General features: G+C 43.9%; 1 protein-coding gene across 19 annotated transcripts in view; it reads right to left on the bottom strand.

Annotated features, from left to right (window-relative positions):
- Positions 1 to 10,886, bottom strand: part of PUM2 (pumilio RNA binding family member 2) — a 58,356-nt gene extending 47,470 nt beyond the window's left edge. For 9 of the 19 annotated variants that reach the window (XM_035110004.2, XM_035110009.2, XM_035110001.2 and 6 more), the window contains exon 1: positions 648 to 6,782. In XM_035110004.2, coding sequence (XP_034965895.1) covers positions 648 to 938 — 291 coding nt within the window. In that variant the 5' untranslated portion in view covers positions 939 to 6,782. Of the gene's footprint in view, positions 1 to 647; positions 6,784 to 9,762; positions 10,041 to 10,072; positions 10,633 to 10,740 lie in introns of those variants that run through there. The other 10 variants (XM_035110003.2, XM_035109998.2, XM_035110005.2 and 7 more) reach the window with 6 other exon arrangements.
- Between the last annotated feature and the right edge of the window lie 7,707 nt (positions 10,887 to 18,593).

The raw sequence follows: 18,593 nt of genomic DNA on the forward strand, positions 1-18,593 counted from the left end.
AGGGATGATGGGAGTAGGCCCAACAATATGTGGAGGGTTCCCTACCCCTGCTGTACACATAGAACTCTAAATAAAAACATCAGTCCAACTTACAGATATCAGGGTAGGCAGATGCAACCTCAGATGTGGCATCACGAGTCTCCAAAGCATTAGAAAAATAACATTCAACAGGATGCAAGATTGTGTACAATAAGGTGTACATTGTAGGTGTTATTACTGAGATTCAGTGAATCAGCAGATATTGGCCATGACTAAGTATCATGCAATGGAAATTAAGCATGATCAATTTATTCTGTACTGAATGTAGGGTATTAAGTGTAACAGGCAAGGTTACATGCAAAATTTATTTTTAATGTCATCCTGTCACTTTTCTTTGATTTGTCAAGATGAACTACTTGGTACCACCTATCCACCTGTCATGAAATCTAATACTTTAAAAACTACTAAAAGTATCTCTGAGGGGGGAAATACCAGGTACTTTCATATTAATGTGTATCACACCTTAATCCAGTTACGCTGATAAGTTTAACTTCCAATAGCCATGATTAAATGCTGTGCTTATGATAAATTAACCTATACATATCTTTCTGAAAGATATGAGTTAAAGGGGGGGGGAACTATAAGGAAAACACAAATAAGCTACCTACCGAATGATCTACATGAATGCTATCTCCTGTGGGCCGACGGTGCTTACTGAAGTAGCCACTCAGTTGCTCACCAGCCTGCCTCTGGAAGACATATCCAACTGTGGCATCATCCTGAGACCATCCACTGAAGGGTACCTGGACACTGGAAGCACCTGACACTGCAGATGTAGGGATGGAGTGAGGATTGGTTCCACCTGAATTGGGCCCTGAAGTTGTTCCACCTACTGTTCCAGCTGAGGTAACCCCTTGTTCAACCCCTCTGGTTTCCTGACCAATGTTCACATGCATCATTCCTCTGGTCTCCTGTCAGGACACTTCATTCATACCTAGGAGGACACATGTAATTTCATACCATGTAGAAACCTAAAAAGAAAAAGGATTGATAACATAAAAGGCTTTCCACAGAAGGAGCGTAAAATATGCAGTTCTTATAATTAGGATTTCAAAACTAAAAATCCAAACTATAAGGAACAGGGAGTTTGCTCTGAAACACTGGCTTCTCTTTGGAAGCCCAACACGAAAGTCTGACATTACCCTAGAACAGGTATAGGCAAACTCGGCCCTCCAGATGTTTTGGGAGTACAACACCCATCATCCCTAGCTAACAGAACCAGTGATCAGGGATGATGGGAATTGTAGTCTCAAAACATCTGGAGGCCCAACTTTACCTATGCCTGCCCTAGAATATGTAAGGTAATATACTAAAAAAATTCTAATCCAGATACCTGTCAATCTTTTAACCAAAGCTTTTTGGTGGGGGGTACTTAAGGGTATGCAGTACCAACCTTTTTTTCCTAGAAGAAAAACACTAGTTAAAAGTGCGGCACTTACTGTAACAACCTTCACGGTGAGAAACGGTACCTTTTTTCTAGAAGAAAGGCACTGCTTTTAACTATTCTTCCAAGAAGCCATACCTTTCAAATCAGGAACTCAAAGTAGTTACTCCTACACCATGTATCAATAAATGAAAATTATACATCGCTCTCCTCTCCGCATAGGAGCCTGAGAGCACCAAAGGACTGGCATGCCAGTCAACTACTGACCTTGGTTACATAGTTCATAAAGCTGTAAACATTGATGAATTGGTCTGCTGCCTACTTAGTGCAAAAGCAAAACAGGCTTCTGCAACATTTGTTTCGAATTCTTTTCTTTTTAATTTTGTAACTATAGTCTGTTCAAAGATAGAAGTCAAGAAGTGGGTTGTATTCAAAGCAGCAGAGTTTCATTGATGCAGCGGCGCTTCTATTTCCACTCACCCCACCATGCTACAAAAAACCTACCTAGAGTCCCCAAATCCCCCTGAGCCAATTTTGAGAGTGTAGGGGGGTCCGCAGGGGAGATGTGTATGTGCTCATACACATCCTTTGCACTAGTGCAATGGGAGCCTTGGATACCGCCCACTGTTCGGTAAAGCACTCACCTTTATACAAATCTTTATTTCAAACGGTCTAAAATTTTCAGAAATGACTGAAATTTTTAAAAGAAGTAATAAATTAGCTTTTTTATTGTATTTTATCTCACACAAAACAAATGTGAGAGTAAGAGCATAGGGAACATGTAACGCTCCCTTTTCTGGAATTAATAAAAGGGAACTGCGATAGACCAGTATTTATTTTTTTTAAAAGGCACTTATAGAAAAATCCTAGAAATCCATGCTTAGTGATTTAGACCAAGGGTGGGCAACTACCAGCCTACAGGTCAGATCTGACCTATGGTATACAGGGAAAAACCTCGGAAGCCGAACGCCTGTAAACTCGAACGTTTCGGCTCCCAAACGGTTAAAAAACAGAATTGATTGTTCCGTTTTTTTGAATGATTTTAGGAAGCCGGAAGTCCGGTGCGCCTTCCGATTGGCTTCAGGATGCTCCTGTAGCCAATCGGAAGGCGCACCTTGGAAGTCAAACATATTGGAAGTCTAATGGATTTCTGGAACAGATTCCGTTCAACTTCCAAGGTACGTCTGTATATGGATCTGGCCCACAGTCTTTTATACCAAGTAAAAATTAGAATTAACAAAAGCTGTGGAAACTACCAATTTATGACTAATCCAATTGCATGCAAATTATTTCACCACTAAAAGTTCCATCCTATTTCGGCAGACCTCTTGCAGAGTTGTTCCTACCATCAAGAAATTTCTACTCATGTTAAACTGAAATCTACCCTCCTTAAGCCCATTATAGTTAATTCTGTACTATAGGGCAGCAGAAAACAAGCTTTTGCCTCTTGTGCTATCATCATATTCTCTTCCAAATAAACATACCCTGTTATTTCAACTTTTCTTCAAAGGATATTTTCTGATCTTCCTAACCACCTTCAAGGTCCTCCTCTAAGTCCATTACAATTTGTTTACATCCATCTTCAAATGCAGTGTCCAAGATTGGAGGATTACAAATGAGGTCAGAATAAAGTGCAACCACTTCAAGACTTGGAAATTATAGTTCTATTAAAACAGCCTAAAAATAGCATCAGCCTTTTTTGCAGCCCCACACGTTGACTAGTGTTTAGCTTGTGATCAAATACAATCCTGAAATCCATTTCACATGCATTATCCTCAAGTCTGGTACTCAATCTTCTGCACCTGCTTATTTGATCTTCTTTTGTGTAACAGTAAAATTCTGCATTGCTTTCTGTTGATTTTCATGGGAAGTCTCATTCCAGATTCACATTAATTCTGAATTTTATTCATCTTCTGTGGTGTCTCCTGTCCCTACCAGTAGGGTCATCTGCTGCAAATATGATCAGGATCCTTCTACCTGTTCATCTAAGTCACTGGTGTTTAAGTTTCATAAAATGTCGGTTTCATAAAAATGTTGACAAGTACCAGGACCGAGCTCTCACTCAAAATTCTCCCTCCAGTTTTTTCTGGCACCGACTACTCAAGAGACTAGTTTTCCAACAAGCTTGCATCCCTCAACAATATCATTATCTAACTCACATTTAGGCAGTTTCCAAACTAAAATATAATGAGAAAACTATACATTATATCCAGTTTTCCAACACCCTTTAAGCTAATAAAGAGAAAAATGCAGTTTGTGCGGCAGAATTTATTATTGTTAAACCTATGCCACCTTCTACAAACCACTACATTATTAACAAGGCACTTACTGGTTGATAAGCTTTAGAATTTACTCTAATATTTTCCCTGATATCAAAGTCAGACTGGTTTGTGGTTTCCTAGAATCTCCTCTCCAACCACCCCTTTCTTAAACTGTCTCAATCTCCAGGATTTTGGCAACTCACATGTTATTAGAATTTATCAAAAATGGCAGACAGATGTTCTAAGAGTGCATCAACAAATTATTTTATTAGTCCATGATGCAGTTATCTTACCCAGATCAAGAGTTCAACTGGCCCAACATTTTGTCCCCAACAGTGGCCAATCACATGGTCCTGGGAAACTCACAAGCGAGGCATGACAACAAGCAGCTCCTGCAAGCTCAACCCAGCCACTAGCCCCTATTGTTTGTCACCTAGCACCTAAAACCTAAATGTTGGTAGTTATTTTGGGCTAAACCATGTCTTTTCATGCTACATTAACAAGCCTACCCTCCTTCCACTCCCCCCCCCATGCAAAGCCAAGAGGCGTTGGGAAGCTTTTGCTTCCATTTTTAGCTCATTTCAACTGTCAACTACAGTGTCATTCTAACCAAGGAAGTGTAGTTACCATTATCTATTATTGTAGTTTAAACAATTCAGCTTCACAGACTACAGTGTAAAGTTGGCTTATTTTAACCTAACTCCAAATTGTTAAGAGTTTGAAGAAAAAGGAAGAGGAAATGCACATGTTCACATAGCACTAAACAAGAGCTAGTGCTAAATCCATTATTTGGCTCAGGTTACCTGTTGCCCGAAGTTTCTATCACAACTATTGTACTTTCCGTTCAAGTGTTGAAGACTACTTGTTTCTGTTTGCATTGTCTCAAGTTCTTTTCCAGAAGGGAACAGTGTCACCAACTTAAGGAAAACACTCATTCCCAAATGCAGGTAAGCCTTTCCATTAGCAAAGCCCAGGCACTAGAATCCAACCACTGTTACTGCCACCAAACACTCAAGCACTTTTGCCTTATCAGATCACAGCACAGATAAATGAAGCTGACTGAGCTGTCATTGCATACAAGAGTTCCACTACAATCCAAAGGGGTTTATTGCCAGTCACTGAAATCTCTCACCTCCACAGGGAGTTGGAAGGCCAGGAAAGAGTACTGGCAGAACACTGAATTGGCACCGCTCAGCTTTCTTGTTTCCTCAAAACACCTACTTGTGCGCCCAGGTCAGGGTGTTCCAGCTTCAGGCTGTTGCCCATTATTCTCTGCCCCCCCCCATCTCCACAGGTCCTCTCCCAATGGAACAAGACCTACCCACACACAGTACTTAGCAGACCACAAAGGAGGTCCTCGTCATTATGGTCAACAGTAAGCAGGATGCTCCCAGCTGTTCCTCTGATATGACTCCCAAGCAGGCTCCTTACAGGCTGTGCGCAAAAGTTATGTCAAAGGTGAATATATTCCTAAATGGAGCCAGTGTCATAAAGGTTCTAGTGCTATGACTTTCCCATGTGCATTGTTCCTTTGTTGTTCGGGATTGGTAGCTGGGGACACTTTTTCCATCCCCAGATGCAATCTAGCTTCAGCTGGACTCAGGGTGGGACACATAGCTTGTTACTACCAGTGGCCAGAGCCAGAGACCCTCTACTCTCTGATCAATCAGGTTCCCAGCACTGCAAAAGGACATGCCACTCAGGGCGCACTGTGGGGTAAGTGCTGATACAAGGGTGTATAGAAGCACCCAGTTTAGAGGGGGAAAGCATCAGTCAAAAGGTGTACAGGACTATTCAGTGCTCATGCATATTGATTCAGATGTTCCTGAATGTCAAAGTCCCTTTCCTATTCTAGTGTGATACCTGGATTTGAACACAGTATCTCCTGAATGTGAAATTTCAGCTGCTTTACCAGGGCTCCTCTTGCAACCTACAGGAACCTGGTGTTCAGAACTGGGTCTTGACATTGGCAGCCCAATGATATCTGTTTCCTGCCTACTAGCTGACCAGGCAGGCACTGTTCTGCAATTTTTGAAGAATTGCCTCAAGTTGAAGGAGCTTCCTAGTGCTTGTAACATGACTGTTATTAGACAAAACATGTAAACAGTGAGGGAGCCACTTTCTCCCCTATCCCCACCTGGAGCTACTGCTCCAATCTCCTGTTTCCCAAACCCATGTGGCAGGTGTGAAAAACCTGTGGCCTTCAAGGTGATGTTGGACTGCAACTCCAAATTATCCCTGACCACTGGTCGCACTAACTGGGTCCGATGGAAGCTGCACTCCAACAACATCTGGAAAGCCAGATTTCCCACCACTGCCCAATGCAGTGAACTGCTGCAGATGTCTGCTATCAGTGTGTGGTTGTGGCATACCATGGTTCCTGTCTTGGTTCCTCCTGTTCGCCCTTTGGCAAATATTTATTTTCTCCGACAGTGTGTCTTGAATCCTGGGAGCAAGGAGGGACACGAGTCCTCTCTGCAGATCTCCTGCCAATAGGACAATGCAGGTACTATACTCAGCAGCCTGTCCTTCATTCCCCTTGTGTGTGATTAAATGCAATTATTTTGAGCAGTATGCAACATAATGAGACCCAAACACCAGCCTGAGGAGGAACGGTGACATCAGTGTGTATGGATTGGTAGGAGACTGTCCTGAGGCATGTATCACCATCAGTGCACTGACTCCCTCAATCATAAGAGTGGTATGGGGGTCAGTACCCTGTTTCCCCTTTTTTAATACGTAGTCGTAAAGTAAGCCATGGCAGAGTTTTTAAGCATTTGAGAAGTATAAGACATACCCCGAAAATAAGGCATACTTCCGCGCTGCGGAAACCAACCCCCACAGGCACCTCCACTCACAGAGTCACTCCATGCGGCCGGCACTGCAGGAGTGCGATCAGCTGTGAAGTGGCGCTCCAAGAGCTCCGCTTAACAGCTGATCGCGCTCTCGCCTTGCTGGCTGCATTCCCGCGCTCCACCTTCTCGTCCACAGTCATCCCTGCCGCTTCCATGCTTGCCGCCACCACTGGGCTCACTGCTTCTTCCTTGCCTGGCCCGGCCAAGGAGCTTGGAGCGCCCTGCAGTGGCAGGCGGAGCGCCTGAGCCAGCAGCCTCCGCCTGGCCCGGCCAAGGACTCCTGCAGCCCCGCCACTCAGAACCGGTGGCTGCTGCAGTGCCGAGCACTCAAGAGAGCCCAGCAGCGCCCTGAGCCAGTGCCCTGAGCCGTAAAAACCGTACCAGTAATAAAAAAATAAGACATCCCACCGAAAGTAAGCCACCCTGTGTTTTTTTGAGGAAAAAAAGTTATAAGACGGTGTCTTAAAAAGGGGGAAACACGGTACTACAACAACCCATTATTAGTGGATACTGGCAATATTGCCATAGACAAAATATTGCTCAATTGTATGTTATTCCATGGTGCATTTTCCAGAGCAGTTTTTTCCTTTCTCATGTATGGGGCTGACCCCATATAAGATGCAACGGTAGCTGCACCAATATAGCAATGACTGCTCACTCTCACTCCCCAGCATGAGAGGCATATAGGATCACACCCTGAAAATAGTTTTTCAATGTGGACTAGAGAGTATGCCATTTTTCCTATAAAGCTTAATCCAGAAAACAGCAAGCATGAGGATATTTCCACAAGAGGCCTTTCCCACTCTATTCCAAAAAAGCCATTTCCCAGACTGTGAACAGTATGCAACAATACAAGTGAACACTGGTACAATGCGGCAATTCCATACTATTGTGGACGGTTCCTAATTCTCAGGCTTTCTGAGGGGCTCATGAAACTCCAAAGGAAGATAGAAGGGAAGTCCTCTTGCTTGAGCATCCTTATACTTAAGCTTCTCCACATATATTGGTGTTAGGTTTAGGAAACATCTACGGAGTCATTAAGTGCCACCCATCTGGTTCAGATGTTTATGGAACAAACTAGAGAACCTTTGTGCTATGGGTCAATCTTGGCCAGTGAGGCCATTTTGCCCAAACCAAACCTACCAATTAATATTATTTATGACATCACATAATGGGCAGAGCTCATTTCTAACTCAAGAAGGCGTTTGCTAAAAGAAATAAAACAAATTCCTGTTTTAGCAGAGGATTTCACTGCAAACACCTTCCCTGCTAAAACAAAGGCTCCTCTACTCTCCATTTTTGCAGGAAATTCCTCCCCCGCTGAGAGGGGAGAAAACAGTCCATTGTAGGCATGGCCTGCCCATTTCAAAGTTGCTGCAGCAACAGTAAAATTCTGGGCTCTTGGTGCTGTTTGCTTTGCCCCTGGACAGACGGGCTGCTCCTCAAGTGTGTAGTATCAACTGTTCCCTTTCTTGCTGCTCATTTATGAATACGTTGCTTTTGCCTTTTGCATACTGTGCATTCCTTGGGACTCTCTCACTCTTGGTGTGCACCAGCAGCAGCAGGAAGGACTCAAAAAGTATGCATATGTATTTGGGAAAGAAATTAGAAAAGCACCCAGATGAGCTCCTTTCAGTCTCTTCCATTGTTTCCTGTGGCAAAGTAGTGGGCAGAAGGCACAGAGGTTCCTTCATTCCAGGAGCTGAAATGTTAGAGGCCTTCTGAGAAAGTCTCCTTACTAAAACCCCTTTCTGATTCAGCAGCACCTTGCAAGTTGTTTTGAAGTTAGTACTTCAAAGCACCTTAAACATGACCTCATCATATTTGATTGAGAGGTGGGTGGCCCCACCCACCTGTCAAATTTGGCCCACAGGGTTGATTCTGATAAGGATCTGTCCCATGGAGCCAAAAAGGTTCACCATCTGCCAGAGAATCAAGCTATTCATTTATTTATTTTAAAATATTTCTATTAAACTCTGGAATTTTACCTTCCTATATCACTGCTCTGGAATTGGGGGGGGGGGTTTCTCAAAACTCATGCAGTGTTAAATGCATTAGAACATATACTTGTTTATCATGCTTAACAAAAATGAACAAGCTGTCAATTAGCCCTCCCCAATATACAACAGAAATGTATAATGCATTGATAGGTCTGAAAAGTTGCATGCTCCAATATAATTTGCTGCAGAGGAAGTCAACACTTAAAACTCACATACCCTACCTAAAAACTGTTTCCTTAAAGACTAAAGGGGGGGAACGCTGTATGTGAAACAACATTTACCAGAATGTATAATCAAATGTCAGTTACTCATTTCATGCAAAGTGCTTCCTCACACAGATACTATATTTACATTTTTTCCTATGTCACGTTATTCAAACCTTCTACTGAACAAGAGAAAATCTGCCTGTATGACCACCATGTGTCTTGCATATCCGACTCTCTCCCTTTTTTTCTACTCAGCATCTTACCATACCACCAATAACCAAACTTGTTCACAGTTCCCCCACACTAGTTCCTGTTTTGCTGACTCCTCTTGCGGTCTTCACCACACTTCTTGCTGCTCCTCTCACAGAGACGTGCTAAGTTTTTCTTCCCCAGACACCAAAATAAGTTCACCTCACAAATTCTTCCTGACTAGACTAATTTCCAAGTCACCATGTGCCAGATTCCCTATGCCATTATTTTGGCTGGCCTTTCAACAAATCCCAAGGACTCACACTTTAAGCCACATGGATGCTTCCAGCAGACCTAAACACCTTCTCAAGTGTCTTCCAATCAAGAGAATCCCATCAATTTGCAACCTATTTCCTCACCTGGAATCATGTGAACACTATACAAGGGGCATCCAGACTCTTTCTTCTACAGGGGGAACTGACAATAGGAATCAAACAAACAACCCACAGAACCAGGATTACTATGTCAATGAATGTTTTAAGACATACTGTGCAATAAGTAAGTCTACATATTTCCTTTGCACACCCTCCCCTCCAGCCAGTGTAACAGAAGAATGTTCCTGTTTACAATCTCCACTTCTTTAGTTGCCATTTCCCTTCTGTGCACCCTTTTGTTACATCTCTCTCCTTTCTCAGGTTACCAATCCATCAAATACAGTTCCCCGGCTAGAAGGGACCACAACACACCAATCCACAATACCCACTTTCCGTAAAACACCCCACGGTTCAGAGCCTCGCTACTATGTTAGTCCCACAGCAAAAGGCTCACCAAATTAGGCTGAGCGTGTCAGACCAGTTTCTGCAGGCAAAGATTTAACCTTTTTGCTTCTTGTTCTTTGCTGTGGTTAACAGTCCTTTGGCTGGCACCTCCAAAAAACCCTCTCGCCTCTTTGCAGCCCCACAATAGCAGGCCTTCAAACACGATTGGGGGGGGGGGGCAAACCTACACAAACCCTATTCATTAACCCTCTCTGTTAAAGAGGAGAAACTGAAATCCTTCTCCCCCACCCCCCAATACCAAAATCAGAAAAAATCCCTCTTAAAATCCCCCCTCCTCCACAACACACTGCCCCACCCACTTCAAAATTATCTTTCTCGGCTCTTCCCTCGCCTGTCCCGCGCTCCTCGCTTGGCAGAGACGAAACAAAACGAGGCGTTTTAAAACGGATAGGGCGAAACAAAACCAGGAGGAGACGGGGTTGCCCGGATCAGGACACAGCAGCCCGCCCGCCGTGCAGACGTCGTCCTCAGCACCATATTGACTCCTTCCTCTCTTTGCTTCCAAGCAAGCAAGCACCACACCCACACAGGCGCCCTCCTTTCTTCTCCTCCTCCTCCTCTCTCCCCACCCCGCTTTTCCCTATGGCTTCCCCGCCGCCTCCAGCAGCGAGGGCCTGCCCGACGGGCCTAGTGCTCGCCAACACAAAGGGAGAGCCAGAGAAAGAAGGGGGGGTGGAGACAGAGGGCACCGAAGACGTGCGCTCAGGCCTGGAGCAGCTGCAGCAGCGGCCTTTTCTCCTTGTCTGTGTGTGTGCTTCTCTCTCCCCCCCCCCCAAAATACCCCTACTGAAACAATAGGACGTGGGTGAGCGACCGTGCGACGGGGGGGGGGGAGGACAATAATGGATTCGCCCTCTTGCTCCTCCCTCAATCGCATTCCCCCTCCCGCGCCGTTCCATGGGCCGTTCCATCCCCTCCCCCCCCCACCCGCACCTCATCCCATCGCCTCGCGCAGCCGAATACTCACGGGCTAGTGTGCCTGTAACGGACACACGGAGGGGGGGGGGCGGGCTCCCTCCTCCTCCTCCTCTTCCTCCTTCCTCCGGGTACACCTTCACCTATAATTACCCAGCCACCCCGTCGCCTTCCCGCCGCCTCCCCCTCCTCCTCCTCCCCCCGCCGCCGCCGTCGTGGTCCCTCCCCCTCCTCCACCCTCGCCGCCGTGAGGGAGACTCACAACAACATGGCGAGCGACTGAGAGAAAGAGAGGGACGGGCATACACAGCGGCGGCGGCGGCAACGGCAACGCGCTAAAGCGCATGCGCGCCGCCGGCCCGTCCGCGACGCCGGGAGGGAGCGAAGGAGGAAGGGAGCGTATCGGGAGCCGCGTGCGTCGCGCCCAACGAGCGCGACGCGCGCTTTGCGCCTGCGCACAGGGTGCGAGTGGGTGGGTGGGGAGAACGGTGGGAGGAACTGCCTCCCAAGCACAAAGGCAGTGTAAAACCAAAGAGGTCGTGAAAACGAGCCGATGCTCAATGCTTCCGGTTCCCTGTGGGCATGTCCAGCGGGCATTCTTGTCCGCGTTCCCAGGACCCGTTGCAAATCCTAGAGTTAGGAGGAACTTCCCCCCCTAAGGTCATCTAGTCCAGCCCCCTGAAATGCAGGAATCTCTGCAAAAGCACCCATGACAGGTGGCCATCCACCCTCTGCTTAAAAGCCTCTAAGGAAGGAGAGTCCGCCACCTTCCGAAGACGACCGTTCAAATGCGTGGGAAAGATTTGGGAGGCGGGGACTCCAGCAAATACAATGCACGTTCTCAGTTGCGGTTCTTTGAAACCGTCATGCTCAAAACCAGCACCGAAACCGCTCATGGGGACTGGCGAGGCTACTGCCTCGGGCGGCAGCGTCCCTAGTGACGGCAGATCCAATGCTGGCTCTACAGCGGCCCCATGGCGAATAGGAGGCGCAGCTGGTCTCCTCCGCCCCTTGTTCCCATTGTGCAGCAAGCTCACAATTGGTGTTCAGAGATAGGCTTCCTCTGAACATTCAACTCTCCTGGCTCTTAGGAGAAGTTTGCATGGATGGAGCTGGTGTAGACAGAATGACTTTAGCAGGGCAGGGGTGTGTGGCCTGAAGTACACACACACTTTCCAGAAGCAACAGACACCACTGTTTCCATACAGCTATGACATATAGGTCACAGTCAAGGTCACAACCCACCTCTGTTTCCTTGATGATGAGATCTGTACAGCCACTTCCCTTTCATTAACATGAAGTCGGGGTTTGTGGTTGCTGCAAATGGTAAACTGCTGGCAATATATGAGTGTACTACAAACAGTGTAGCAAATGGATTATTTCTCATCCGGTTGTCTTCAGCAAGTGGCAAAGTTTGTGATACAGATCATATTGGTTTGGCTGGCCTATCCTCTCTAGACTGAATGAAGCAACGCTGTTCCGATCCCATAAAAAAAAAAATCATTGCATATTACAGCCAGCTCTTTATCAGCTTCTGGGGTCTGTAATAAATTCTTAAAGAGAGCTCAGGTGCATTTTCTAGAGAAGCTCCTCAGTGCTGCTTCAAGCAAGCAAGAGGGATGGTTTGTAAGTTAGGCAAATGTTTGCTGCAATGATTGCTGCAGCAACTCCACAGAGGTTTTCCTCTGAGGTGTGTTCTTAGGCACTTAATTCATAGTATCATAGAGTTGGAAGGGACCCTGAGGATCATCTAGCCCAACCCCGTGCAATATAGGAATATGCAGCTGTCCGATACGGGGATCAAACCTGCAACCTTGGCGTTATCAGCATGTAACCAACTGAGCTTGCTTTTATTTTGTACATCCATGAGCCTCTGCTGCTGTGTATTCCCAGAATGTCATTTCTGGTAGGAAAAAAGAGCACTTATTCTACCCCTGGAATTGCCAGGTAGGGATGGCAAAAGATTCTATGTCTGAAACCCAAAAGAGCTGCTACCAATGAATACTGAGCTACGGTAGACAAACTGTTCCCTGGTGTCCCTCCAGCATTGATTTACTCCAGGGGTCAGCAACCTAAGGCCCATGGGCTGGAAGCGGCCCATGGAGGTTGTCTGACTGGCCCACAAACCGTGCCCGAACTGAGCCACCCGCTCGCACACTGCGCTAAACCGGCGCAGCACGGTGCAGGGACTCGCTTCCGCAGCGCCTGAAATCGCATCTGCGCAGACGCCAAAAATCACCTGTGCACGTGATCCAGCCATGAAGGGATCTGTAAGGATGCTGAGCACTCTTATATTCCATAGTGCTTTACTCAAACCTCTGCCATTGTTTGAAACTGTCATTTACCTCCCTCCCTGCAGATATTTTTAAACATGTCTTCCCCCCTCTTAGTATCCCACCCTCCTCTTTCCCATGTCATTGGGCAACCTGCCTTCTCTTTTCCTCCCCTCTCTCCAGCCCCGACTGGGGAGAGTTGTGATGCAGCGCTACAGACCTTCCAATGGGAGCTGCGTGGCAACAGCCTTGCATTTTTATGTATGTAGGAAAATAAGTCATATCATGATCTATGAAATAGTGAGTCAGCATTTCACAGGACAAATTGTCAGATGTGGTGTTGTTGATTAAATGGTGGAAGAGTTCCAAACGTGGCTGCCGTTATCTCTCAGCAGCTGTCTTTATCTTGGTCACAGCGAGAACAAACGTGCATTCCTATTCCAGGACTCTACAGAAGAAAGGCAAGAGGACAAAATTTAAAAAATGCGAAACCTATCCTCTTTATATTAACATTGGAAATTCTTCTAAAAAATATAAGAGAAGAGGACAGCATTAAGGGTATAGTAATTGGCAGTAAAAAATATAAAGTTAAGGCTTATGCAGACGATATAATTATAACTACTGAAGACCCAATACAAAGTATCCCCTCAGTGATTACGAAGCTAAATGAATATGGTAAACTGGCAGGACTCAAAATAAATTATGAGAAAACCAAAATGTTGGTAAAAAATTTAGAAATCAAAGAAAAACAGGAGCTCCAAGAAAAAACAGGTTTAAAAATTGACAAAAAAATGAAGTATTTGGGTATAAAAACAACAATAAAAGGGATAGATCTGGTACAAGAAAATTATAGGGAAACCTGGAAAAAGATAAAGGCAAACATGGAGGAATGGAGTAAATTAAAACTATCAATAATGGGCCGAATTTCATTAATTAAGATGTGTGTAGTCTCGAAAATGAATTACTTATTTCAAAACTTACCAATTTTGGGGAAAGAAAAAAATTTTGGTGAATGGAAAAAGGATATTATGAAATTTATTTGGAAAGGGAAGAGACCGAGGATCAAATATACAATCATGATAGATCATAGAAATAGGGGAGGCTTTGGGCTCCCAGATCTCGAAATATACCACGACGCAGCTGCAATCGCCTGGATTAAAGAGTGGATGGAGCTCCGAAATACGGATCTTTTAGACTTGGAGGGCCAAGGATTAGCTTTTGGCTGGCACCGCTATCTAATGAAAGAAAAAATTGAAAAAAAGAACATTTTTATGTTCAACATAATTAGAAAATCTCTGTACCTAGTTTGGCAGAAATATAAAAGGTTCTTTGAACCAAAGACCCCATGGTGGGTCTTCCCACTTGAATTAGTGGCGGTCAAAAGAACTAATATGGGTGGTAATTGGCCTACCTATAGGAACCTATTGGAAGAAAAAGAGGGAACATTAAAATTAAAAGATTACTCTGAAATAAAACACCTCTTGACCACCTGGTTGCAGTACTTTGAAATAAATCAGAGGCTGCAAGTCGATAAAAAATTGGGCTTCGACAAGGAAATGTCAAAATTGGAGGAGATTTTATTAGTAAATAAGAGCAAATATATTAAAAAATTATACCAGATAATTCTAAAATGGAGAACAGAAGAAGAGCTGACCAAAGAATTCATGATTAAGTGGGGTCAGGACCTGGGGAAACCTATCCCAGTGGAGAAGTGGGAGAAGTTATGGAAAAAAGACTCAGAATTTACACCCAACTACGATCTAAAGGAAAACATTTCGAAGATGCAGAACAGATGGTACCTGACCCCACTTAAAATATCCAAAATCTACCCAGGAACCAGCAATTTATGCTGGAGGTGTAAAAAGGAGGTTGGCTCCTTCATCCACATATGGTGGAATTGTAGTATAATTAGAGAATTTTGGGAAATGCTCTACAATGAATTAAAGAAAATATTAAAATACTCTTTCAAGAAAACCCCGGAAATGTTCCTTCTAGGAATGATATCTGAGGACATCCATCCCAAGGACAGATGTGTAGTCAGTTATGCGGTAGCAGCTGCTAGGTTATTAGTTGCAAAAAAATTGGAAAACCTCGGTAAACCCAAGTAAAGAAGAATGGCAGTTAAAATTATTCAATTACTACAATTTAGCAAAAAATTACGAAGAAATTAAAGGAATGGATTCAGAGGAGACCGTTAAAAATTGGAAATCATTTATTAATTATATTAAGAGCCAATTGGAAAATCCAAATGTAATCTCAGATGCTTAACGATTTTGTCATGAATATTTGACTTAGAAAATAAGTAATTATATGCATTTTGTTATGTTTTTTATCTTACTTTTTTTCCCTTTTTTTTCTTTTTTCTTTTTTTTTAATAGTTAAATAAATTAAGGTATGTAAATAATATATGGAATATAAGGATAAGCTCCAAACAGGATGGAAAGTGCGGGGGGCGGGGAATGGGGGGAAGTGGTAGGGAGGGAGGGGGCAAAGCAAAAATGATATCTCAATGGGTTATAATTTTTGCTCATGGGTTTTAACGATTTGTACTATTTTCTGAGTTGATGACTTGTTTTTTTTGTGTGTGTTGTTAATAAAGATTATTATTATTAAATTAAAAAAAAATGTGAAACCAAACCTTATGTCATAATGAGAATAGAAGGAAAGGCATAGAGTTGCAGGAGCACAAGGGGCGGACAGCAGATGAACTTGTGCACAATGGGCAAGGTGGAATGAACAAAGAAAGTCAGAAAGGTAGAAAGCCTTACATGTAAGGGGAAAGCATGGGAAGCCAACATTGGGCCAATAAAAACTCATAAACAAAAGCAGACCTATATCCCCACTCAGGTATGAAACTTACTGGGTGAAGGGGGGATCCCTTTTTCAGCCTAACCTACCTCGCAGGCTGATCCAAATATAAAAATCATGCATTGTACACTATTTATTATTACCTTTATATCCCACCTTACCTCCAAGGTGCTCAAAGAAGTGCACATGGTTCTCCACCAAATTTATCCTTACAACAACCCCGTGAGAGACTGTAACTGGCCTAGTGAACTTCAGGGCTGACTGGGGATTTGAACCCCGGTCTCCCAGGTCTTAATCCAGTGCTCTTACCGCTACACCACAGTGGCTCTTTTGGAAAATATTTTTGGGCGAGAAAATACTGCTGAGCAACAGACCAAACAGGCCCAGAAGGGGGATCCTTCCCTCTCATCAGAGTCTACGGCTGCTTGGGAGGAGTCCAGAAGGAGAGGGCTTGAGAGGGACGGAGGGGCCAGGTGCTATACCCAGCAACATTAGCCTAGATGAACTTTGTTGTGTTTTGACTTTTGTGAGTAAAAGCTGATTGCACTTCGTGCCTCGAGTCCGTTTCCTGACCTATGGATGAGACTGCATGACAGCCCCTGATAGTGGAGGTAGCACATAAGCAACATGGCAAGGAGTCATTGATAGCCTTATCCTCCAGAAATTTGTCTAATCCTCTTTGGACGCCTTCCAAGCTGGTAGCCATCATTACTTTGTAGAAGACATCCAAGTTGGTGACCATCATCCCTGACCTCTGGCTAGGGCTGATGGGCATTGGGAGTCCAGTAATGTCTGAAAGGCCCTGAGTTCTGTTTTAATTAAAGGTGCCTGTGCACCTTTAGTTTGAAGCTACCGGTATATATGACACACACATAGTACCGGTACAGGTACAGGTAGGTAGCCGTGTTGGTCTGACGTAGTCCAAACAAAATAAAAAAATTCCTTCCAGCAGCACCTTAAAGACCATCTAAGTTTTTTTATTTTGGTATGAGCTTTCGCGTGCATGCACACTTCTTCAGATACACTGAAGTACTGGTAGTCACATTTTGTAAAATCTGGTTGCTTTACTGGTTGAAGACCAGTAGATGGCAACAGGTGGTTGGTACAAAGGGAGTTTAGCTGTAACAATTCAACCGCAGAATCTCTATGGAGTGTACTGATGCTTTTTTAAAAAAACAAAAAAACAGAAATAGCTGTTTTTAAAATGTGGGATGCCTAACCTTTTAGATTCTGGCCATGCCTTCATTAAAAGGTGCAAAAGGTCATAAACAGATAAAGATCACATGCAAGTCACTGACTTCATTCAGAGCTATCATGACATTCCAATAATCCCCATGCAAAATGATAAACTCACTTTCTTCCCATGGTACATCCACTCTCCAGAAAACATGAAAGTAGGATAGGTGATATCAGAACCGACGGCCTCAAGGTCTGCCGTTAATATTGCACCTAAATGCAACACAATAAAGATACACAGACGCACCCATTCAGTCTTCTCTAATGCAGATCCTCCCTTGGCATGACAACTCTTTATAATGACATACTTATGAAATGAAATGGCACTTTCAAACAGAGGGTTTTTCAAGCAGGAGCCAGTGTTTTCCCCAGGTATTGAAGTGGGCAGTTTGTTTTCATGGGGGCAGAGGATGATCTTGGTTGTAAATACAGCCCAGGCTGTATAGCCCGCATGGTAAAAATTGAAAAATAGGTCATGGTCAGGATTATTTTAGTAGCTTTAACTCAAATTTTGATTAAAGTTAGCTATGTATGCATCATTCTAGTTTACTTGCTGGAAGGTTGCAGATCCTCCAAGTGTCCATATTTCCCAGGGACATTCCGGATTTACAGGAGCCATCCCAGTTTTTTATTTGATCCTGGAATGTGCTGCTTTTCCTTAGGACATCCCTATTTTCATCGGCAAAATGTTGGAGGCTATGGAGTTATGTGACCACCGAGATAAGTAACTATGCAACCTTTAGATGATGTCTGAAGTTAGCCTTGTATATGGAAGTTATTTTTTTAAATGTTTAATGTTTTCTTATGTTTCTGTGTGTGTTGGAAGCCATCCAGAGTGGCTGGGGCAACCCAGGCAGATGGGCAGGGCAACAACAACAACAGCAACAGCGTATGAGGTTGCACAACTCTGTTCTACATAAACAAACAAACTTCTTGAATGTGTTGTGCTCATTTTTTGGTTGCTTCTTATTTGTGCAGTTGATAAACTTGTTTCATTCACATGATCAGGCATAAAATGGTGTTTAAAAATATACGTAGTCGGAAATGTTATTTCATTTTAATATTATTTATTTTATGAAGTATTTTAGGTTTTTTTTAATGTATGCTTTTTTAATTGAAAGTTGCTTTGAGACATTTTTGCAGTAAGTGACAAATAAAGGTACTAACAGAATAACAATAATCTATACGGTCACATCCGCACAACACATTTAAAGCATTTTGAAAGCACAAAGTTTCTCCCAAAGCAACCTGGGACCTGCCGTTTGTTAAGGGTGCTGCAAGGAATAAACTCCCCTTCCCAGAATTCTTTGCGGGAAGCAATGTGCTTTGATGTATGGCGTGTAGTGAACACAACCAACGACAGAGCTGGCTGTGAACTATCCTCAAGTGGCTTTTATTAATCAGTCACAAAGAATAAAGTACAGGGAGGGTGGCAGCTTATCTGTCGCCAATCTCACCAGAAGCAGGAGGCACAAAGCTCACCAGCCTGTGAAACCCAAAAGAGAGAGAGAAATCTTCTTGCTTTTTTTTTTTTTTGCTTGCACAGAAGGGCTCAATATGAAGACATCAACAGGGCCTGTATCAAAAC

Source organism: Zootoca vivipara, chromosome 3 (genome assembly GCF_963506605.1).
Source record: "Zootoca vivipara chromosome 3, rZooViv1.1, whole genome shotgun sequence".
In the NCBI taxonomy this organism is placed as follows: domain Eukaryota; kingdom Metazoa; phylum Chordata; class Lepidosauria; order Squamata; family Lacertidae; genus Zootoca; species Zootoca vivipara.